Here is a 17,541-nt window from a genome sequence, read left to right as displayed (position 1 = left end):
AGCTAAATGACAAGAGCACATGGACCCATAGAGGGGAACAACAACACACACTGGGGCCTACTGGAGGGTGGAGGGTGGCAGGAGGGAGAGGATTAGGAAAAATAATGAATGGGTACTAGGCCCAGTACCTGAGGGGTGAGATAATCTGTACAAAAAAAACAAAAACAAAAACCATGACACAAATTTGCCTATGTAACAAACCTGCACATATACCCCTGAACTTAAAATAAAAGTTAAAAAAAATTTTAACAGAAGGTCATAAAGGAAAAAGATAAATAAAAAGACTGAGGGATACTGACAAAGAATAATGAGACATCAAGAACCATAGAGTGGCTACATTTTTGAAAGGGAGAGGATAGAAGAGATGGGAAAGAAGTAAGATCAATTACCTGTGAAGTGTTCAGAAAGTATGAATTTCTTTTTCCTAATGAATATCATTACCATGCAACATGTAAACTCAAATCTCTGTCTCCTGGGTGACCAGGCACCATATTACTTTTGGTTTCGAAGGCTTTAGTTATACTCCCCTTCATGGCAAAACACTCATAGGAGATGTGATTAATTCATTTTCTGGTTATCCACTCTCCTCCTTCCTTAGTCTTCACTGAAACCAACATATCTAACATTTCTTCTAAAGCTTTTCCTTATAGAGGACACTTGAATGTAAACATTTAAAAACAGCATTCACTAGACCTGTTTGTGAAATGTATGATAAGTTCTATCTACACTATTCTTTTGTATTCAGACCAGTTTTCATGAACGTTCACTTGATTGAACATGAGTTTATTACACGTATTTAAAAGTTATTTTTCTGTCTCCTTTTTCATATCCTCTTTCCACACTGTTCATATCTAGAGCATTTTAGATATTTACAGCAAATGCTTTAACACTTCTGTTACTCAGACAACCTTGATCTACAGGATAATGATTTCCTAAAACATTTTTGTTTTTAAAATAATTTCCCACTACCCTCTTTTTACTCATAACTTAACTGTTGTGGCTTGCTTCTTCCCTCAAATCTTGACTACTAAAGTCTTTCAGAAACAGATATTATCTCTTAGTCACATGTAAACACCTTCTCACCTTCTTTTCTACAATTCCTTCATTCAACAAATCCTTATTGAGCACCTTCTATGTGCCTGGAATTGTTCCAGTGCTGGAGATACAGCAGTAAACAAAAGCCTTTGCCTTCATAGAACTTACATCCTAGTGAGAAGACAGACAATAAAGAAATACACACACTCACACAATCAGACACTACCCAGAACAAATCCTATCTCTACTTTGAACGATGCCTTGTTCCCATCCTTTTGGAATAGATTGGGTGGAATAGGACACCCGATCCGAATACATTTCTTTCAACAGTGAACTCCTGGAGACTTTCATATCTTTATCACTCATGTGGAATTTATTGAATGCTGCCTAGTATTGTGATTATTTTCCACATAACAAAATCTTCTTGCTTAAATTGAAACCCCAAGTGGGCTGGGTTCATGACCTGTATTTCTCCCACCAGCCTTGTCCTATAATTGTGTATTTAAATGGTCAATGGTATCAAAAAGGAGCAAGGGATTAAACTTTGAAAATGTCAATATGCGATTTAGAGCCAGCCAAATATTCTATATGTTTACCTGCTCTCCTTTTCATCCACCTATGAATGTAGAAAAATAACCTTAGAGCTTTGGATCCCACAGTAAATCCCTGTTTCCTGAGGTAGTTTTGCTAAAGTTTCTGCAGGAAAGGTAAAAGTTCTGCTGTCTTTAACCAAAAACGGATGCTCTGAGAGTTAATCTTACCGGAGTTAATTTTATAATTTCCAAGTGTTTATTTCCATATGCATGAAATGTATTTAAGTACTGAAGCCCTTATTAATATAACCTGGCAGCCTTCAGGGGAAAGAAGTTCAAAAGAAATGCTTCTATTTATAGCAATAAGAAACTACAGTTCAGGAGTTCCAGGAAATTCTTTTTAATCATTTATAAGATTGCCTTTCCCGAAGGTGTATCAGAGATTTTCTCCTTCATGCCAAATGATTCCTTGTTCTTACATCAGGCAGCACGCTCTTTGAGAAACACTCCTGCCTCTGTTTTGTAGGTAACTCTGAATAGTCACTCTATTCAGTGACTGAGTATTGGACTGACTATTGGAACTGAGCTCTCCAATCTTACAAGGCCATCTTGCAATTTTAGAAAACAGGTGAACCTATCTGTGCTTCCAGCACTTCTAATTGACCTTCCTACTATTGGTTTCCAATTTACTAAAATCTTAACTATGTATGTGATGATGTCCAATTTATTATTATTATTTTTTTTACAAATAAGAGAAAGGGGTTAAGATGATCTCTCTGGGAAATATTAACTTTTGCTTAGAGATTTTATCAGAATGTACGGTGGGTGCATTCAATGATATATGATTAACCTCCCTACTTGGCTGCAGCAAATACAATATTTAATTAGAAAGTATAAAACTTTCAGTACTTGTTATAACTAATATAAAGCTTTGTAATTCTCAAATAGCAGTTGACAGGATTATTTTTCTATTCTTTCCTTCAAAATAAAAAGAAAATTCATCTGGACTGCAGTCAATTCTTCCCTCCCACCTTGTGCTTCAAGTAATACTTAAAGATAGATAATTCCCAACCCCCCCCTAATTTACTGTTAGTGTAACAGATGCTCAATACGCGTGAGAATATAACAAGTGATTGACCAGGCATGGTGGCTCACGCCTGTAATCCCAACACTTTGGGAGGCCGAGATGGGTGGATCACTTGAGGTCAGGAGTTCAAGATCAGCCTGGCCAACATGCTAAAACCCTATCTCTACTAAAAATACTAAAATTAGCTGGTTGGGGTGGCGAATGCTGGTAATCCCAGCTACCTGGGAGGCTGAAGCAGGAGAATCTCTTGAGGCTGGGAGACAGAGGTTACAGTGAACCAAGATTGCACTACTGCATCCCAGCCTGAGCAACAGAGTGAGACTTCGTGTCAAAAAACAAAACAAAACAAAACAAAACAATCGAAACAGGTGCTTCACCTGCTTGGTCTGGCCTAGCCCCATTTTCTTGATTTCTTGACCCTCTGACACAGTTGCTGTTTTAAGTTCCTTGTTCTCAAGAAGCAACAAAATAAAAGCTGCAATCAAAGCTACTGTGTAATCTTAATATTGTCCAATCCTATTATAATGAACAAGGTGTGTAAGAAAATCTGCCCTCAGAAAACACGCTAATGTCACGGAGAACAGTGTGGTAGATATGTAGATATTTAGATAAGGCAACAATTATTTTTAATAATAAACAGAAGCATTTATTTACATATCACTGGTTAATTGACAAAACTCTGCTGGAAAAATGGAAATGAACTAGCAGCATTAATAAGTACTGAAGCCCTTATTAATATAACCTGGCAGCCTTCAGGGGAAAGAAGTTCAAAAGAAATGCTTCTATTTATAGCAATAAGAAACTACAGTTCAGGAATTCCAGGAAATTCTTTTTAATCATTCATAAGATTGCCTTTCCCGAAGGTGTATCAGAGATTTTCTCCCTCACGTTGACCGTGAGTCGGGAATTAGAAACAGTGTTGTCCTCATTGGAACTTCACCTACTCAAAGTCCCACCCAGGCCTGTTCTGGAGACTTCTGTCATCACGCAAAAGAGCTAAAGTCCTTGGGCAGGGAAGCAGGTCTGTGGTCCCGGCTGGGGTTGTAGGACAGCCTCCCAACCTACACTGGAGTCACCAAACTGTGGGGAGTCCTGGAAACTTATGTTCTCATTTCATTCGTTTTTAGACCCTCTGCCCAAGGTCATGTTTGGCCATAGATGGTGCCTCTTGATCTGTCTCTGTGTGACTGTGCATCAGCCAAGAGCCTGTGTGCTTTAAAACCAAAAAGGCATTTATAATGTCATCATTTATTAGACTTGCATCTTGGTAATTATTAAGGAAAAACAGCTAAAACCAAAAACTGGAAAAGGGTAGGCTGCGTCCTCGCACAGCTGTGAAGTGAGAAGGCTGTGGCTCCCCTGATCCCTGCATCTTCCCCTTCTAGATTTCCCTGAGTTCCTTGCAAAGCTGCTCTAGTGAGTGGCCGTGGACATCCTCCCCGCTGCCTCCCGGAGGGCTGTCCAGCCCCACTGCCGGTTCTCCCAATGTGGGCTCTCAGCTAGCAGTGGAAAGAAGAGAGAGTAAGCCTTGCCGAGGCACAAATGATAGATAAGCCGTTATTTACCAGCCCAGAAGTATTTTAACAAAACGATGATTGCCTCCTTTGATACTGAAAATGTTCAAGTTTGTGTCAAGTTGTTTAGGGGTGTTTGGTGCAGAGTAAAAAGTGGGGTGCAGGTCATCAGGTCACACCAGCATCCCCTAGGTGAGATGCAGAAAGTGAATACAGACAGACATTCCATCTATAGTGTTAGAATATAATTTGTATAAAAGTAAAATCGTAACTCTCATATAAATTTAAAGTGAATACACAGCAAGGTTTATTTTAAAATTGATTTCTGTATACAATTCTATGAATTTTAACAAAAGTGGAGATTTATATAACCATCATCACAATCAGGACACAAAACAATTCCACCACCCCAGATAATCCTAACCCCTGGTTTTCTCTAATTGTTCTCTGTTACTGTAGTTTTTCTGTTTTGCTTTGTTTTGTTTTTTTAGAGACAGGTTCTCACTTTGTAGAGTTCAGGCTGGAGTGCAGTGGCATGATCTTGGCTCACTGCAACCTCCACTCATTGCAGCTTCAACCTCCTGGACTCAAGTGATCCTCCCACCTCAGCCTCCCAAGTAGCTGGGACTACAGGTGTGCACCACCACACCCAGCTAATTTTTGTAAGGTTTCGCCATGTTGCCCAGGCTGGTCTGGAGCTCCTGAGCTCAAGCAGTTCGCCTGCCTCTGCCTCCCAAAGTGCTGGGATGACATGCGCAAGCCATCACCACACAGCCACGCCTGTTCGTCTTTTTGAGAATGCCACATGAATAGGATCATACAGTGTGTAATCTTTGAGACTGGCCTTTCCACACAGTGTAATGCCTTTGAGATTCTTCTGAATTGTTTTGCGTATCAGTAGTTTATTTCAGAGTATTATTTCATTGTATGGGTATACCACGGTATATGTCCATGCACCTGTTAAAGGACAATTGAGTTGTTTCCAGTTTTTGTCGATTATGAATAGAGCTGTTATAAACATTCATGTGTGTGTGAATGTAAGGGTTTTTGTTGTTGTTGTTGTTGTTGTTGTTGTTTTGGTGGAGTCTCACTCTGTTGCGCAGGCTGGAGTGCAGTGGTGCGATCTTCTTGGCTCACTGCAACCTCCGCCTCCTGGGTTCAGGCAATTCTCCTGCTTCAGCCTCCCGAATAGCTGGGATTATGGGCATGTGCCACCACACACAGCCAGTTTTAATTTCTCTAGGGTAAATACCTGGGAGTGGGATTTCTGGGTCATATGGTAACTGTATGTTCAACTTTTTTTTTTTATTATTATTATACTTTAAGTTCTAGGGTACATGTGCATAACGTGCAGGTTTGTTACATATGTATACTTGTGCCATGTTGGTGTGCTGCACCCATCAACTCATCAGCACCCATCAATTCGTCATTTATATCAGGTATAACTCCCAATGCAATCCCTCCCCACTCCCCCCTCATGATAGGCCCCGATGTGTGATGTTCCCCTTCCTGAGTCCAAGTGAGCTCATTGTTCAGTTCCCACCTATGAGTGAGAACATGTGGTGTTTGGTTTTCTGTTCTTGTGATAGTTTGCTAAGAATGATGGTTTCCAGCTGCATCCATGTCCCTACAAAGGACGCAAACTCATCCTTTTTTATGGCTGCATAATATTCCATGGTGTATATGTGCCACATTTTCTTAAAGCAGTCTGTCACTGATGGACATTTGGGTTGATTCCAAGTCTTTGCTATTGTGAATAGTGCCGATGTTCAACTTTATAAATACTAGCAAACTTTTCCAGAGTAGCAATAGCATTTTGCATTCTCACCGGCAATGTACGAGAACGCCAGGTGCTCCACATACTTGCTGGCACTTAGGATTGTTAGTATTTATTTATCCATTCTAATATGTAAATAGGGGTATCTCATCATGATCTTAATTTGCATTTCCCTAATAGCTAATGATGTTAACATTTTTTTTTATGTGCTTATTTGCCATCTTTATATCCTTTTTGGTGAAGTATCTGTTCGAGTATTTTGTCCATTTTTTAAAATTGGGATTTTGTTTTTGCTTTTTCTCAACTTTTATTTTAGGTTCACAAGGTACAGGTGCAGGTTTGCTACGTGGGTAAATTGTGTGTTGTTGAGATTTGGCATATGAATGATCCTGTCACCCAGGTAGCGAGCCCAATTCCAATAGGCAGGTTTTCAACCCTTCCCCACCTCTCAGCCTCCCCCACCTAGTAGCCCCCAGTACCCTGGTGTCTGTTCTTCTCATCTTTATGTCCATGTATACACAATGTTTAGCTCCCACTTATAACTGAGAACATGTGGTATTTGGTTTTCTGTTCCTGCATTAATTCACTTAGGATAATGACCTCCAGCTGTATCTATGCTGCTGAAAAGGACATGATTTTATTCTTTTTTATGGCTGCATTTTATTCTATGGTGTATACATACCACATTGATGGACATCTAGGTTCATGCCATGTATTTGCTATTGTGAATAGTGCTGCAATGAACATAGGAGTACATGTGTCTTTTTGGTACAATGATTTATTTTCCTTTGGGTGTACACCCAGTAATGGGATGGCTGGGTCAAATGGTAGTTCTAAGTTCTTTGAAATCTCCAAACTTTTTTCCACAGTGGCTGAACTAATTTACAATCCTCCAACAGTGAATGAATGCTCCCTTTTCTCCACAACCTTGCCAACATCTGTTGTTTTTTATTTTTTTAGCATTAGCCATTCTAACTGGTGTGAGATGGTATTCTCATTATGGTTTTGATTTGCATTTCTGTAATGATTAATGAATTTGCACGTTTTTTCATATATTTGTTGGCCGCATGTATGTCTTCTTTTAAGAAGTGTCTGTTCATGTCCTTTGTCCATTTTTAATGGGGTCATTCATTTTGTGCTTGTTGAATTGTTTAAGTTCTGTATATATTCTGGATATTAGACCTTTGTTGGATGCATAGTTTGTGAATACTTTTCCCCATTCTGTAGGTTGCCTGTTTACTCTGTTGATAGTTTCTTTTGCTGTGCCGAAGCTGTTTGTTTTTTTACTGTTCAGTCTTGAGCATTCTTTGTCTTATATATGAGTCTTCCGTTGACCATGTGGCTTGCAAATATTTTCTCCCACTTTGTACCTTGTCTTTTTATTTCCTTAGCAGTATCTTTCTCAGAGCAAAAGTTTTTAATTTTGATGAAGTCAAATTTGTCAAAATTTTCTTTTATAGATTGTGCTTTTGGTGTCATGTCTAAAAACTCCCTGCTTCTTGAAGAATGCCTTGAAAAAATATGTATATTTATATTTATATCTATAGAGTGTTTACATATATATATAGGCTAACCCTAGATCAAGAAGATTTCCTCCTTTGTTTTCTTCAAAATATTGGATGCTTTTAGGTTTTCTATTTAGGGCTAGCATTAATTTTTTTTTTTTTTTTTTTTTGAGACGGAGTCTCGCTTTGCCCCCAGGCTGGAGTGCAGTGGCCGGATCTCGGCTCACTGCAAGCTCCGCCTCCCGGGTTCACGCCATTCTCCTGCCTCAGCCTCCCGAGTAGCTGGGACTACAGGCGCCCGCCACCGCGCCCAGCTAGTTTTTTGTGTTTTTTAGTAGAGACGGGGTTTCACTGTGTTAGCCAGGATGGTCTCGATCTCCTGACCTCGTGATCCACCCGCCTCGGCCTCCCAAAGTGCTGGGATTACAGGCTTGAGCCACCGTGCCCGGCCGCTAGCATTAATTTTGAGTTAATTTTTACATTAAATGTGAGGCTTATGTTGAAATTTACTTTGCATATGAATATATAATTGTTCCAGGAAGATTTGGTGAAAAGCGACATTTGTCTCTCTTGAATTATCTTTGTACCTTTGTCAAGAATCACTTGATGACTTCCTGCAGATCAAGTTGACACAGACTAGTTTTTCTTTTCTCCTCCCGCTAAATAGAACTATTAACCCTGGAGATAATGCAAGAGGCAAACAAAGGAGAAATCCAAAGGAAGCAGGAAGAAGGTGAACTGTCGGGGACCCTATGACTGGGGAAAAACACAGCAGCAAGGCCTCTTATATTCCCTCATCCAACAGAAGGTCCCCCAGCCTAGCAACAGAAAGCAACTAGTAGTCATTTGACAACACTAGGCAAACTCAGTGGCAATGACAAGGGGGTTGATTGGAGCCCCACTAACGCTAGGAGTCTAGAGTAAGCAAACGTCTCTTCTGACAGCCAGAGACCCCTTCCCTTTTCCCCCTGTCCACTCCTAGACCTACCAAGACCTCTCAAGGCAGCTGGGAAGCAGTAGCAAGAGGGACCCAGACACAGAAAGTGTACCTGAGGGCCTGAGACTTGCTTCTCCCACCCAGAGATACTGGAGTGGCCAGAAGGGACCTGCTCAGCCCAGGATGTGGCCAGCCTGGGAAGCTGCTTTGTCCCAATAAGCGTGAGACTCCCTCTCCCACTGAGAAACATTGGGCAGGTGGGTGGAACCTGCAAGAAAGACCTAAGCACAATAAGTACCCTGGCACAGGACACTCCTTTGTCCCCATGGCATTGAGGCTACCTTCCCTCAAAAAGAGACATGGAGTGGGGGATGACAGTAGGGAGACATCTTGCCATAAAGGTCCTCTCCATCTTACACAGGCTGGGGGAAACCAGCCACAACAAGCTCCTGCCTAGGGAAGCCTCTGGGTCCTGGTAGCCCTGAAATACCTATCCTTCACAAAGAGTCCCAGAATGGGGAAACCCCTTGTGTTCCTTCAGATAACACCAGGAAGGACCAGTGGGAGTCCCAGCAGCCTAGTTAAACCAAGCAGAAAAACACATACACTCACTGAAAGTGTCTGAAAATTAAAGTGTCATTGGAATCACTGCCTACAAAAGTAGTCCAGGACGTCCATGTAGAACTCCAGGGAGACTGCTTGCTAAAATAAATAAATAGACCCAGAGTTTCCCAACATAATGGACAACATATCCAGATTATGACCAAAAAAAGATCTATCATATCAGGAACCAAGAAAATCACAATACCAATGAAATGATAATCAGTTAATGCCACCATGAAGGTAAATCAGATGTTGGAATTATCTGACCCGGATTTTAAAGCAGTCATCATGAATGTGCCTCAACAATCCATTACAAATTTTCTTGAAATAACTGAATAAATAGAAAATTTCAGCAACAAAAATAGCAGTTATAAAAAAGGAACCAAATAGAAATTATAGAACTGAAAAATATAATAAATAAAAAATCTCACTGGAAGGACACAATAATAAAGTGGAGATGACAGATGATAGAATCAGCTAACTTGAGGACAGAGCAGTAGAATTCACTCAACCTATGTAACCAAGAGAAAAATTAACTGGCAAAAAAATTGAACAACACCTCAGGGACTTATGGGACAATAATAAAAGATCCAACATTCATATCATTGCAGTTCCAGAAGGAGAGGAGAGAGGGTAGGACTGAAAGAGTATTCAAATAGGTAATGATTGAAAACTCCCCACATATGGTGAAAGATATAAACCTTTTGATTAAATAAGAGAAGATTCGAAATAGGATAAACCCAAAGAAGTCAACACTAAGTTTATTATAATTAAACTTCTGAAATCAAAAGACAAAAATCTCTTGAAAGCAGCCAAAGAAAAACTATGCATTTCTTGTAGGAAAACACCAATTCAAGTGACAGTGGCTTTCTTATTTGAAACTATAGAAGCCAGGTGGAAGTGGCACATTTTTCAAGTGCTGAAAGAAAAGAACTGTCAACCACAAGTATCTGGTGAAACTATTCTTCAGCAATGAAGAAGACAAATAAAGCCCTCCTCAGGTAAATGAAAACTAAACAACTTACAGTTAGCAGGCCTATCCTAACAGATTGGCTAAAGAATGTTCTTCAAACAGAAAGGAAATGATGAAAGAATCCAGAAGAATCAGGAAGAAAGAGGAAATATATATATATCCATGCATTAGACAATCCATTGCCTCATGAGTTTTATAAGTCACATTTGATGATTGAAACAAAATGTATAACATCTGATACTCAAGACAATGATATTTTAAAGTAAAGGAAGTAAAGACACCTGAAAGGAGGTGAGGCTTTCATACTTTACTTGAAGCAGTAAAATGTGGATACCAGTACACTGTGATAAGCCATATTTGTATATTGTAATATCTACTGTAACCACTAAAAAACCCATACAAAAAGCTACGCTCAAAAAACCATAAATAAGTCAAGATGGAATCCTAAAAACAATGTTCAAGTAACACACAGGAAGGCAAGAAAAGAAGAGCAGAGGAATAAAAACCAATCAAAAGACAGATTGGCAGAGTGGATAAGAAGTTACGATCCAGCTATATGCTGTTTAAAGAAACTCATTTCAAATTCATTTAACGTAGGTAGGTTGAAAGTAAAAGGATGGACAGGAGTGGGTTTTAAAATATCTTATGAATTGGACTACAGAGCAAAGACAATTACTAGAGATAAAGAGGGACATTATATTAATGATCAAATGAATTAATCTATGAGGAAGACATAATGATCCAATGTGTGTGAACCAAACAACAAAGCCTCAAAATAAATGAAGCAAAAAAAACTTGATAGCACTAAAAGGAGAATTTGACAAGTTCACAATTATATTTGGGGCTTCAACATTGCCCCCGACCCCCAGCAACTGGTAGAACTTCTAAGTGGAAAATTTGCAAGGATATAGAAGATTTGAGCAACAGCAGCAACGAAAAAGATCTCATTGACATATGTAGAACACTCCAACAATAACAGCAGAATACACATTTCATTAAAAGTGCATGTGAAAATTCACAAATATCCTGAGCCATATAAAAAACCTCAGGAAATTTTAAATACTTGAAATTATACATAATATGTGCAATAATCATGATAGAATCAGACTAGAAATTAATAACAGAAATACAACAAGAAAATCTCTAAACACGAAAATTGAATGATGCACTTCTCAATAATCTATGGGACACAAAAGGACATCTCAAAAAAAAATTAAGAACATAGGACTGAAAGAAAATTAAAGCATATCAAAATTTGTGGGGCCCACTTAAAGGACTGTTGAGAGGAAAATCTATTGTACTAAATGCTTACGTTAGAAACAAAAAGAGGTCTCAAATCAATAATCTCAGCTTCTACCTCAAGAAACCAGAAAAAGGAGAGCAAAATACTCCCAACACAAACATAAAGAAGGAAATAATGAAGGTCAGAAATCAATGAAATTTAAAACAGAGAAACAATAGAGAAAATCATTGAAATAAAAATCTGGTTCTTTAGAAAGTTAAATAACGTGGGTAAACCTCTGCAAAGATGACAATTAAACAAAGAGAGGGGACACAAATTGCCAAAGCCAGGAATGAAAGAAGGAATTATTACTACAACCCCTCAACACACAATAAAGGATTATAAAGAAATGCTACAAGCAACTTAGTTCAGCAACTTAGATGTAATGGATGGACCAATTATTTATCAAAAATTACAAACTACCCAAACTCACCAAAGATGAAATAGATAACAGCCCTGCAACTATTAAATAAATTTAATTCATTAAAATTTTTTCAAAAAAGAAATCTCTTGATCCAGATAGTTTGATTGGCAAATTTCACCAAACATTTAAAGAATTAACATCAATTCTACACATTTTTTTCAGAAAATAGGAAAATAGAGGACACTTCTCAGCTCACGAGAATTTAATGCCAATCTATTTGCATTAGGTTACTCTAATGCCAATACCAGACAAGGACATTACAAGAAAATTACAGATCAATATTCCTCATGAACGTAGATCCCTAAATCCTGTATGAAATATTAGCAAATCAAATTCAGCAGTATATACAAAGAATAATTTATCTGAGCAACTTGAGGGCTTTATCCTAGGAATGCAAGCCTGTGTTATGCTTGTCAATCAATGTAATCCATCATATTAGCAGCATAAAGAAGAAAAACCAACTTATATTAAGTTGCTTATATTTTCTGATGCAGAAAAAGCATTTGGCAAAATTAAACATCTACTTATGATGTTGATGTGATAAAAATAAAAATATAACTGTTGAAAATAGGAATAAAAGGGAATTGCCTCAACTTGATAAAAGGCATCTACACACTAATTTACGGATCGCATCATAATTAATGGTAAAAGACTACAAAGATCATGAACAAGACAAAATATCATCTGTTTTTACCCCCCCGTTCAACACTGTATTGGAATTCCTAGACATTGCAATAAGGCAATTTTTAAAAGTTACACAGATTGGAAAGTGTGGGAGAAAAAAAAATCTGTCTGTATTTGCAGACAACACGATTGTCTAAATAGAAAATCCTTAAAAAATCCACTTAAAAAAAAACTCTTGGAACTAATAGGTGAGTTCAGTAATATATCAGGATATCAGGTCAATACAGTCAACATACAAAAATCAATCATGTTTCTATATGCTAGCAATAAACAATTGAAAACAAAACATTTTGTAAATATTTTAAATAGCTTTCAGAAATGAAATATGAAATAAAAATGAAAGTGAAACAAAACATGTCCAAGACTTGTATATTGAAACTACAAAAACACTTACAAAACAAATCAAAGAATCACTAAGTGAAGAGACATACCATGCTCAAATATTGGAAAATGCGAAATAGCAAAAATGTCCATTTTTCCCCAGTTGCTCTAAAGATTTGATGCAATTCCATCAAAATTCTAGCAGGATTTTTTTGTAGATATAGACGAGCTGATTCTAAAACTTTTATGGAAAGGTAAATAAACTATGATAGCCAAAATAATTTTGAAAAAGGATCATAAAGTTGAAATAATCACTACCTGATGTTAAGACTTACTATAAAGCTACAATAACCAAGATCATGTGGTATTGGTGAAGGGACAGACAGATCAATGAACAGAATACAGCCTAGAAAAAGGTGACAAAAGTAAGGCCAAGGAAGTTTTTAACTGAAATGTTTGTGAGGTAATAACATGCTGTTACAAGAAGTAATATAGAGCAATTCCAGGTACCCTAATTATACAATTTTGAAAACTATAGAATAATATCATAATCAGGATATTGACATTGATACAATCCAATCATTTTATTCAAGTTTACTTTTCTTCTACATGTGTGTATTTAGTTTTATACAATTTTATCACATGTGTAGGTTTATGCCTTTACTAGCACAGTTAAGATAATGAATAGTTTCATCACCACGTGGACCCTCAAGTTGCATTGCCCCAGTACCATTTGTTAAAAAGGCCATCCTTCTTCCATTGAATTGCTTTTGTACCTTTGTCAAAAATCAGTTGAGCATATTGTTTTGATTTCTATTTCTGGGTCTACAGTTCTGTTACATGCATCCATATGTCTATCCCTCTACTAGTATCACTCTGTCTGAATTACTGTAGCTATATAGTAAGCCTTACTATCAAGTACAGTGATTCTTCCCACTTTATTTTTCTGTGTCAAGATTGATGTAGCTATCCTAAAACCTGTGCCTTTTCCTATAAATTCTAAAATAAGATTGTCTAGTATATGTCTAGAAAAAACCGCTGGGATATTGATAGGAATTGCATTGAAACCAGAGATCATTTTGGGGGAGAACTGACATCTTTAATAGTTACATCTTCAAATCCATGAACACAGTATGTCTCATCATTTATCTAAGTCTTCTTTGATTGCTTTCCTTGGCATTTTTAATATTCAGCACACAGATCATGTAGGAATTCAACATGTTTTGCAAAGTTTATCTGTAACTATTTTATTTGGAGCAATTGTAAATGCTTCAGTTTTTTGGTTTTAATTTTGATTTGCACATGTTCCTTGTTACTTACTATATGAAACCCAATTGGTTTTTGTGTGTTGATCTTATATTCTGACCCTTTGATGAACTCATTTATAGTAGTTTTTTTTGGAGAGCTCCTTGGGAGTTTCTACATAGACAGTCATGTCATCTGCTTTGTGTTTAGTTTTCAATAGTTTGATTTTGATGTATCTGAGAGTAGTTTTCTTTGGGTTTACTTTATTGGCATTCACTGAAATTCCTGACTGTGTAGATTTATGTTTTCAACCAAATTGAGGGAGCCATCTCAGCCTTTCCTTCTTTATTCAATGTGTTTTTTCTATACTATACCCTTTCTCTTCTCTGTCTGGGACTTGATGACATCAATCTTAGACCTTTTAAACTGTGCCACAGGTCCCTGAGCATCTGTCAATCGTTTTTTTCAATCTTTTCTTGTCTATCCAGGTATGGTGGCTCAAACCTGTAATCCCAGCATTTTGGGAGGCCAAGGCAGGAGTTTTGCTTGAGCCCAGGAGTTGGAGACAAGCCTGGGCAACATAGTGAGACCCTGTCTTTACAAAAAAATAAAAAACAAAATTAACTGAGCATGGTGGCACACACCTGTACTCCCAGCTACTCAGGAGGCTGAGGTGGGAGGATCACTTGAGCACTGTAAGTTTGAGGCTGTAGTGAGAAGTGGTGGCAGCCAGCGCACTCCCAGCCTGGGCAACAGGTGAAACCCTGTCTCAAACAACAACAACAACAACAACAACAATTTTGTTCTCTGTGTTGTTCAGATTGGATGATTTTTATTGTTCTATCTTCAAGTTCATTGACTAGTTCCTCCTTTATCTTCATTATGCTATTAAACCCATTTAGGGAGTTATGTTCGTTTAAACTTTTGATTACGTATTTCTCAGTTCCAAAATTATATTTTCATGTCTTCCATTTATTTTTAAGATTTTTAAACTTCTATTCATTTCAAGAGTATTTGACCTTACTTCTTGAAGCATTTTTAAAGTCTGTGTAATCAACATCTGTGTCATCTAGGCAGTGGTGTCTATTGATTGTCTTTTCCTATGAGTGGAGATTTTCTTGGTTCTTCATATAATGAGTAATTTTAGATTATAATAAGTTATAAGTTCTATGGGTCTTATTTATGGGTTGCATTATTACGGGTTGTATTTTAGCAGGCAATTGACTACGTTGAGTTCAGGCTTCCAATTCCAACCAGGCTTTTGTGGATTGTCATTCCCATGTCAGTTCAATTTTCAAAGTCTTTGCAGTGCTATTTGGATTGGTTCTGCATGTATGCCAACCAGTATCCACTTTGGGACTTGGATGGCAGTCTATCCCATAGTTCAGTTTTCAAAGTCTATGTATGTGCTGTTGAGGGTCCAGCCATGTATGCACAACTCAGGATAAGCCTAGGAATTTATAAATAATTTTATGGGGTTACTTTTCTGAACTCCCTCTTTTCCATAATCTTCCTTGCCTTTTCTGATTCTTTGGGGACTTCCCTTTGGGTCCTCCAGCCAGAAAACTTTATTTACCTTGATCTACTGCACTCTTGCCATGACTGCACTCATATTTACAGCCAAATAGCAGAAGGTCTGAGAGAGTATAAAGCAATTTTAGGCTCTTATAGGATCCCAGTGCCACCAGTGCCACCGCTGTCACAGGATTCCTTATGGGCTTAGAATGCACAAGAATGAAGAAAAATTAGAAAGAACAAAAAATAAAACTGGGGCTTTCCTTTATTCTCTCTTTTTCTGTCTCTCTTTTCTTCTTTCTTTTTCAATCTTCTTGAGCCTTCTCTGTCTGTGCTGATGTTCACTTCCAGTTACTGGGCTAAGTTTAGTGCAGCATGGGGAATTGTGGAATTCAAAAGAAGGATAAACTATAACCTTTGAGAGTATCTTTTCCATTGGACAGAAATTATTTGCATCTCCACATGTAAAAATATACTTGTTAACTAGTAATTCTCTAAGGCCAGAACTTTTAATTAAAATTTCATTTTTATTAAGTGCTAAACTAAGTACATTTCTCTAGATAAACCTTGGATGAGTCTTTGTTCTTGTACATCATGGAGATCACATGCCATTCTTATTTTGTGGGCTTTTTTTTGTTTTTTGGTTTTTTTTTTTTTTTTTTTTTGCTTTATTTCCTTGTTTTGAATAATTTTTCTTAAAAATAGCAATCCATATTATTCCTGCAGAGGGTCTTAACTGAAGTAAGAGATGATGTAGTTGGCTTAGACTCTCTGAGGAGGCAACCTAATTGTTTCCAATTCAATAACTATGTATTACATACCTACTACTATGTGCCAGACACCTTGCTAGGCAATTGTGCAGAAGACCAATATATGATTTTCATAATATATATCAATCACACAATGTTCTCTTGAAAATTAGTTTGTTCTGCATAATAGAGACTCTGTGAAATTCTCCAATTGTCATTGAAAATGAAAATTTGAAAACTTTATGTGTGTATAAAATACAGTCATTCCTCAGTATCGATGGGGAATTGGTTTCATGAAGCCCTATAGATACCAAAATCCATGCATACTCTAGACCCACAGTCAGCTCTGTGGAACCCACGTATATGAAAAGTCAGCTCTCTGCATCTATGGGTTTTACTTAGCACAAATACTATATTTTCAGTCACATTTGGTTGTGGAATGCAGAACCCAGGGATAAGAAGGGCCAACAGTATTTACTGAAAAAAATCCACATATGAGTGGATCCACACAGTTCAATCTCGTGTTGCTCAAGGGTTCACTGTACCTTATTTCTGTGATGCTCTTCTCAGAAATCCAAGAGCATTTGTTTGTTTGTTTAGCAGAAGATGTGATCTTGATTGCCCTTGTTTACTTTCAAAGGAAAGGCAGAGGAAAAAAAGAAGAGGAAAAAGTGAAAGAGGAGGAAGAGGTTATGGCGGTACCAAAATTTGTGGGTGAAGGAAGCTCTGACAAAGAATGGTGTCCTCCCTCTGACCCTGATTTCTCTATGTACGTGTATGAGGTTACCAAATCAATACTGCCCATAACCAATATTAAGGAACAGATTGAGGTTCTTGCAAAGTAAGTTGTCTATGTATATATGTGTTTTTAATTTCTGAAAAAAATTTAGTGACATATACGTTTTAGCCATGTTTTAGACAAATACACCATAAATAAAATTGAAGCTTACAGCACTCTGACTCTGACACAGAAACACAATGAATTGGAAAAGTCCTCAATTTCTATTTAGGTCATATGTTCACTAAGAATCAGAGATAGGAGCTGGAAATTGCTTCAAGAAAAATGCCTGTCATCTTCTTCAGCTAAACCATGAAAAGCATCTTTCAATGTGATCCTGCAGAAGTTATGAATCAAAAGTTTGAAAATTAAATCATCCCTCAGGTGGATGGGGTGTTCATAAGTTAAAGGAATCCTACTGTGAATTATTTGTAAACTGATAAATTTTCTAATGCAAATGTTCAATGTCTCTTTTTCTGATCTGTTTCTGATCTTTCGTGTTTCATGTTTCTCTAAGTGGGGTGTGAGCATTCTAAACAATGGCTGCTTAGGCAGGCTCAGGGCTCTGTATAAGCCAGT

The 17,541-nt window shown here is 37.5% G+C and overlaps 1 protein-coding gene across 3 annotated transcripts in view; it reads left to right on the top strand.

Annotated features, from left to right (window-relative positions):
• ARMC3 (armadillo repeat containing 3) overlaps positions 1-17,541 on the top strand; it is a 122,800-nt gene that overhangs the window by 98,057 nt on the left and 7,202 nt on the right. For all 3 annotated transcript variants that reach the window (XM_023223229.2, XM_023223225.3, XM_023223224.3), the window contains one exon: positions 16,825-17,025. In XM_023223229.2, the coding sequence (XP_023078997.1) occupies positions 16,825-17,025 (201 nt within the window). The remainder of the gene's footprint in view (positions 1-16,824; positions 17,026-17,541) is intronic.

Source organism: Piliocolobus tephrosceles, chromosome 9 (genome assembly GCF_002776525.5).
Source record: "Piliocolobus tephrosceles isolate RC106 chromosome 9, ASM277652v3, whole genome shotgun sequence".
Lineage (NCBI taxonomy): Eukaryota > Metazoa > Chordata > Mammalia > Primates > Cercopithecidae > Piliocolobus > Piliocolobus tephrosceles.
Note: the sequence above shows the minus strand (reverse complement) of the source record. Positions and strands in the feature narration are given on the sequence as shown.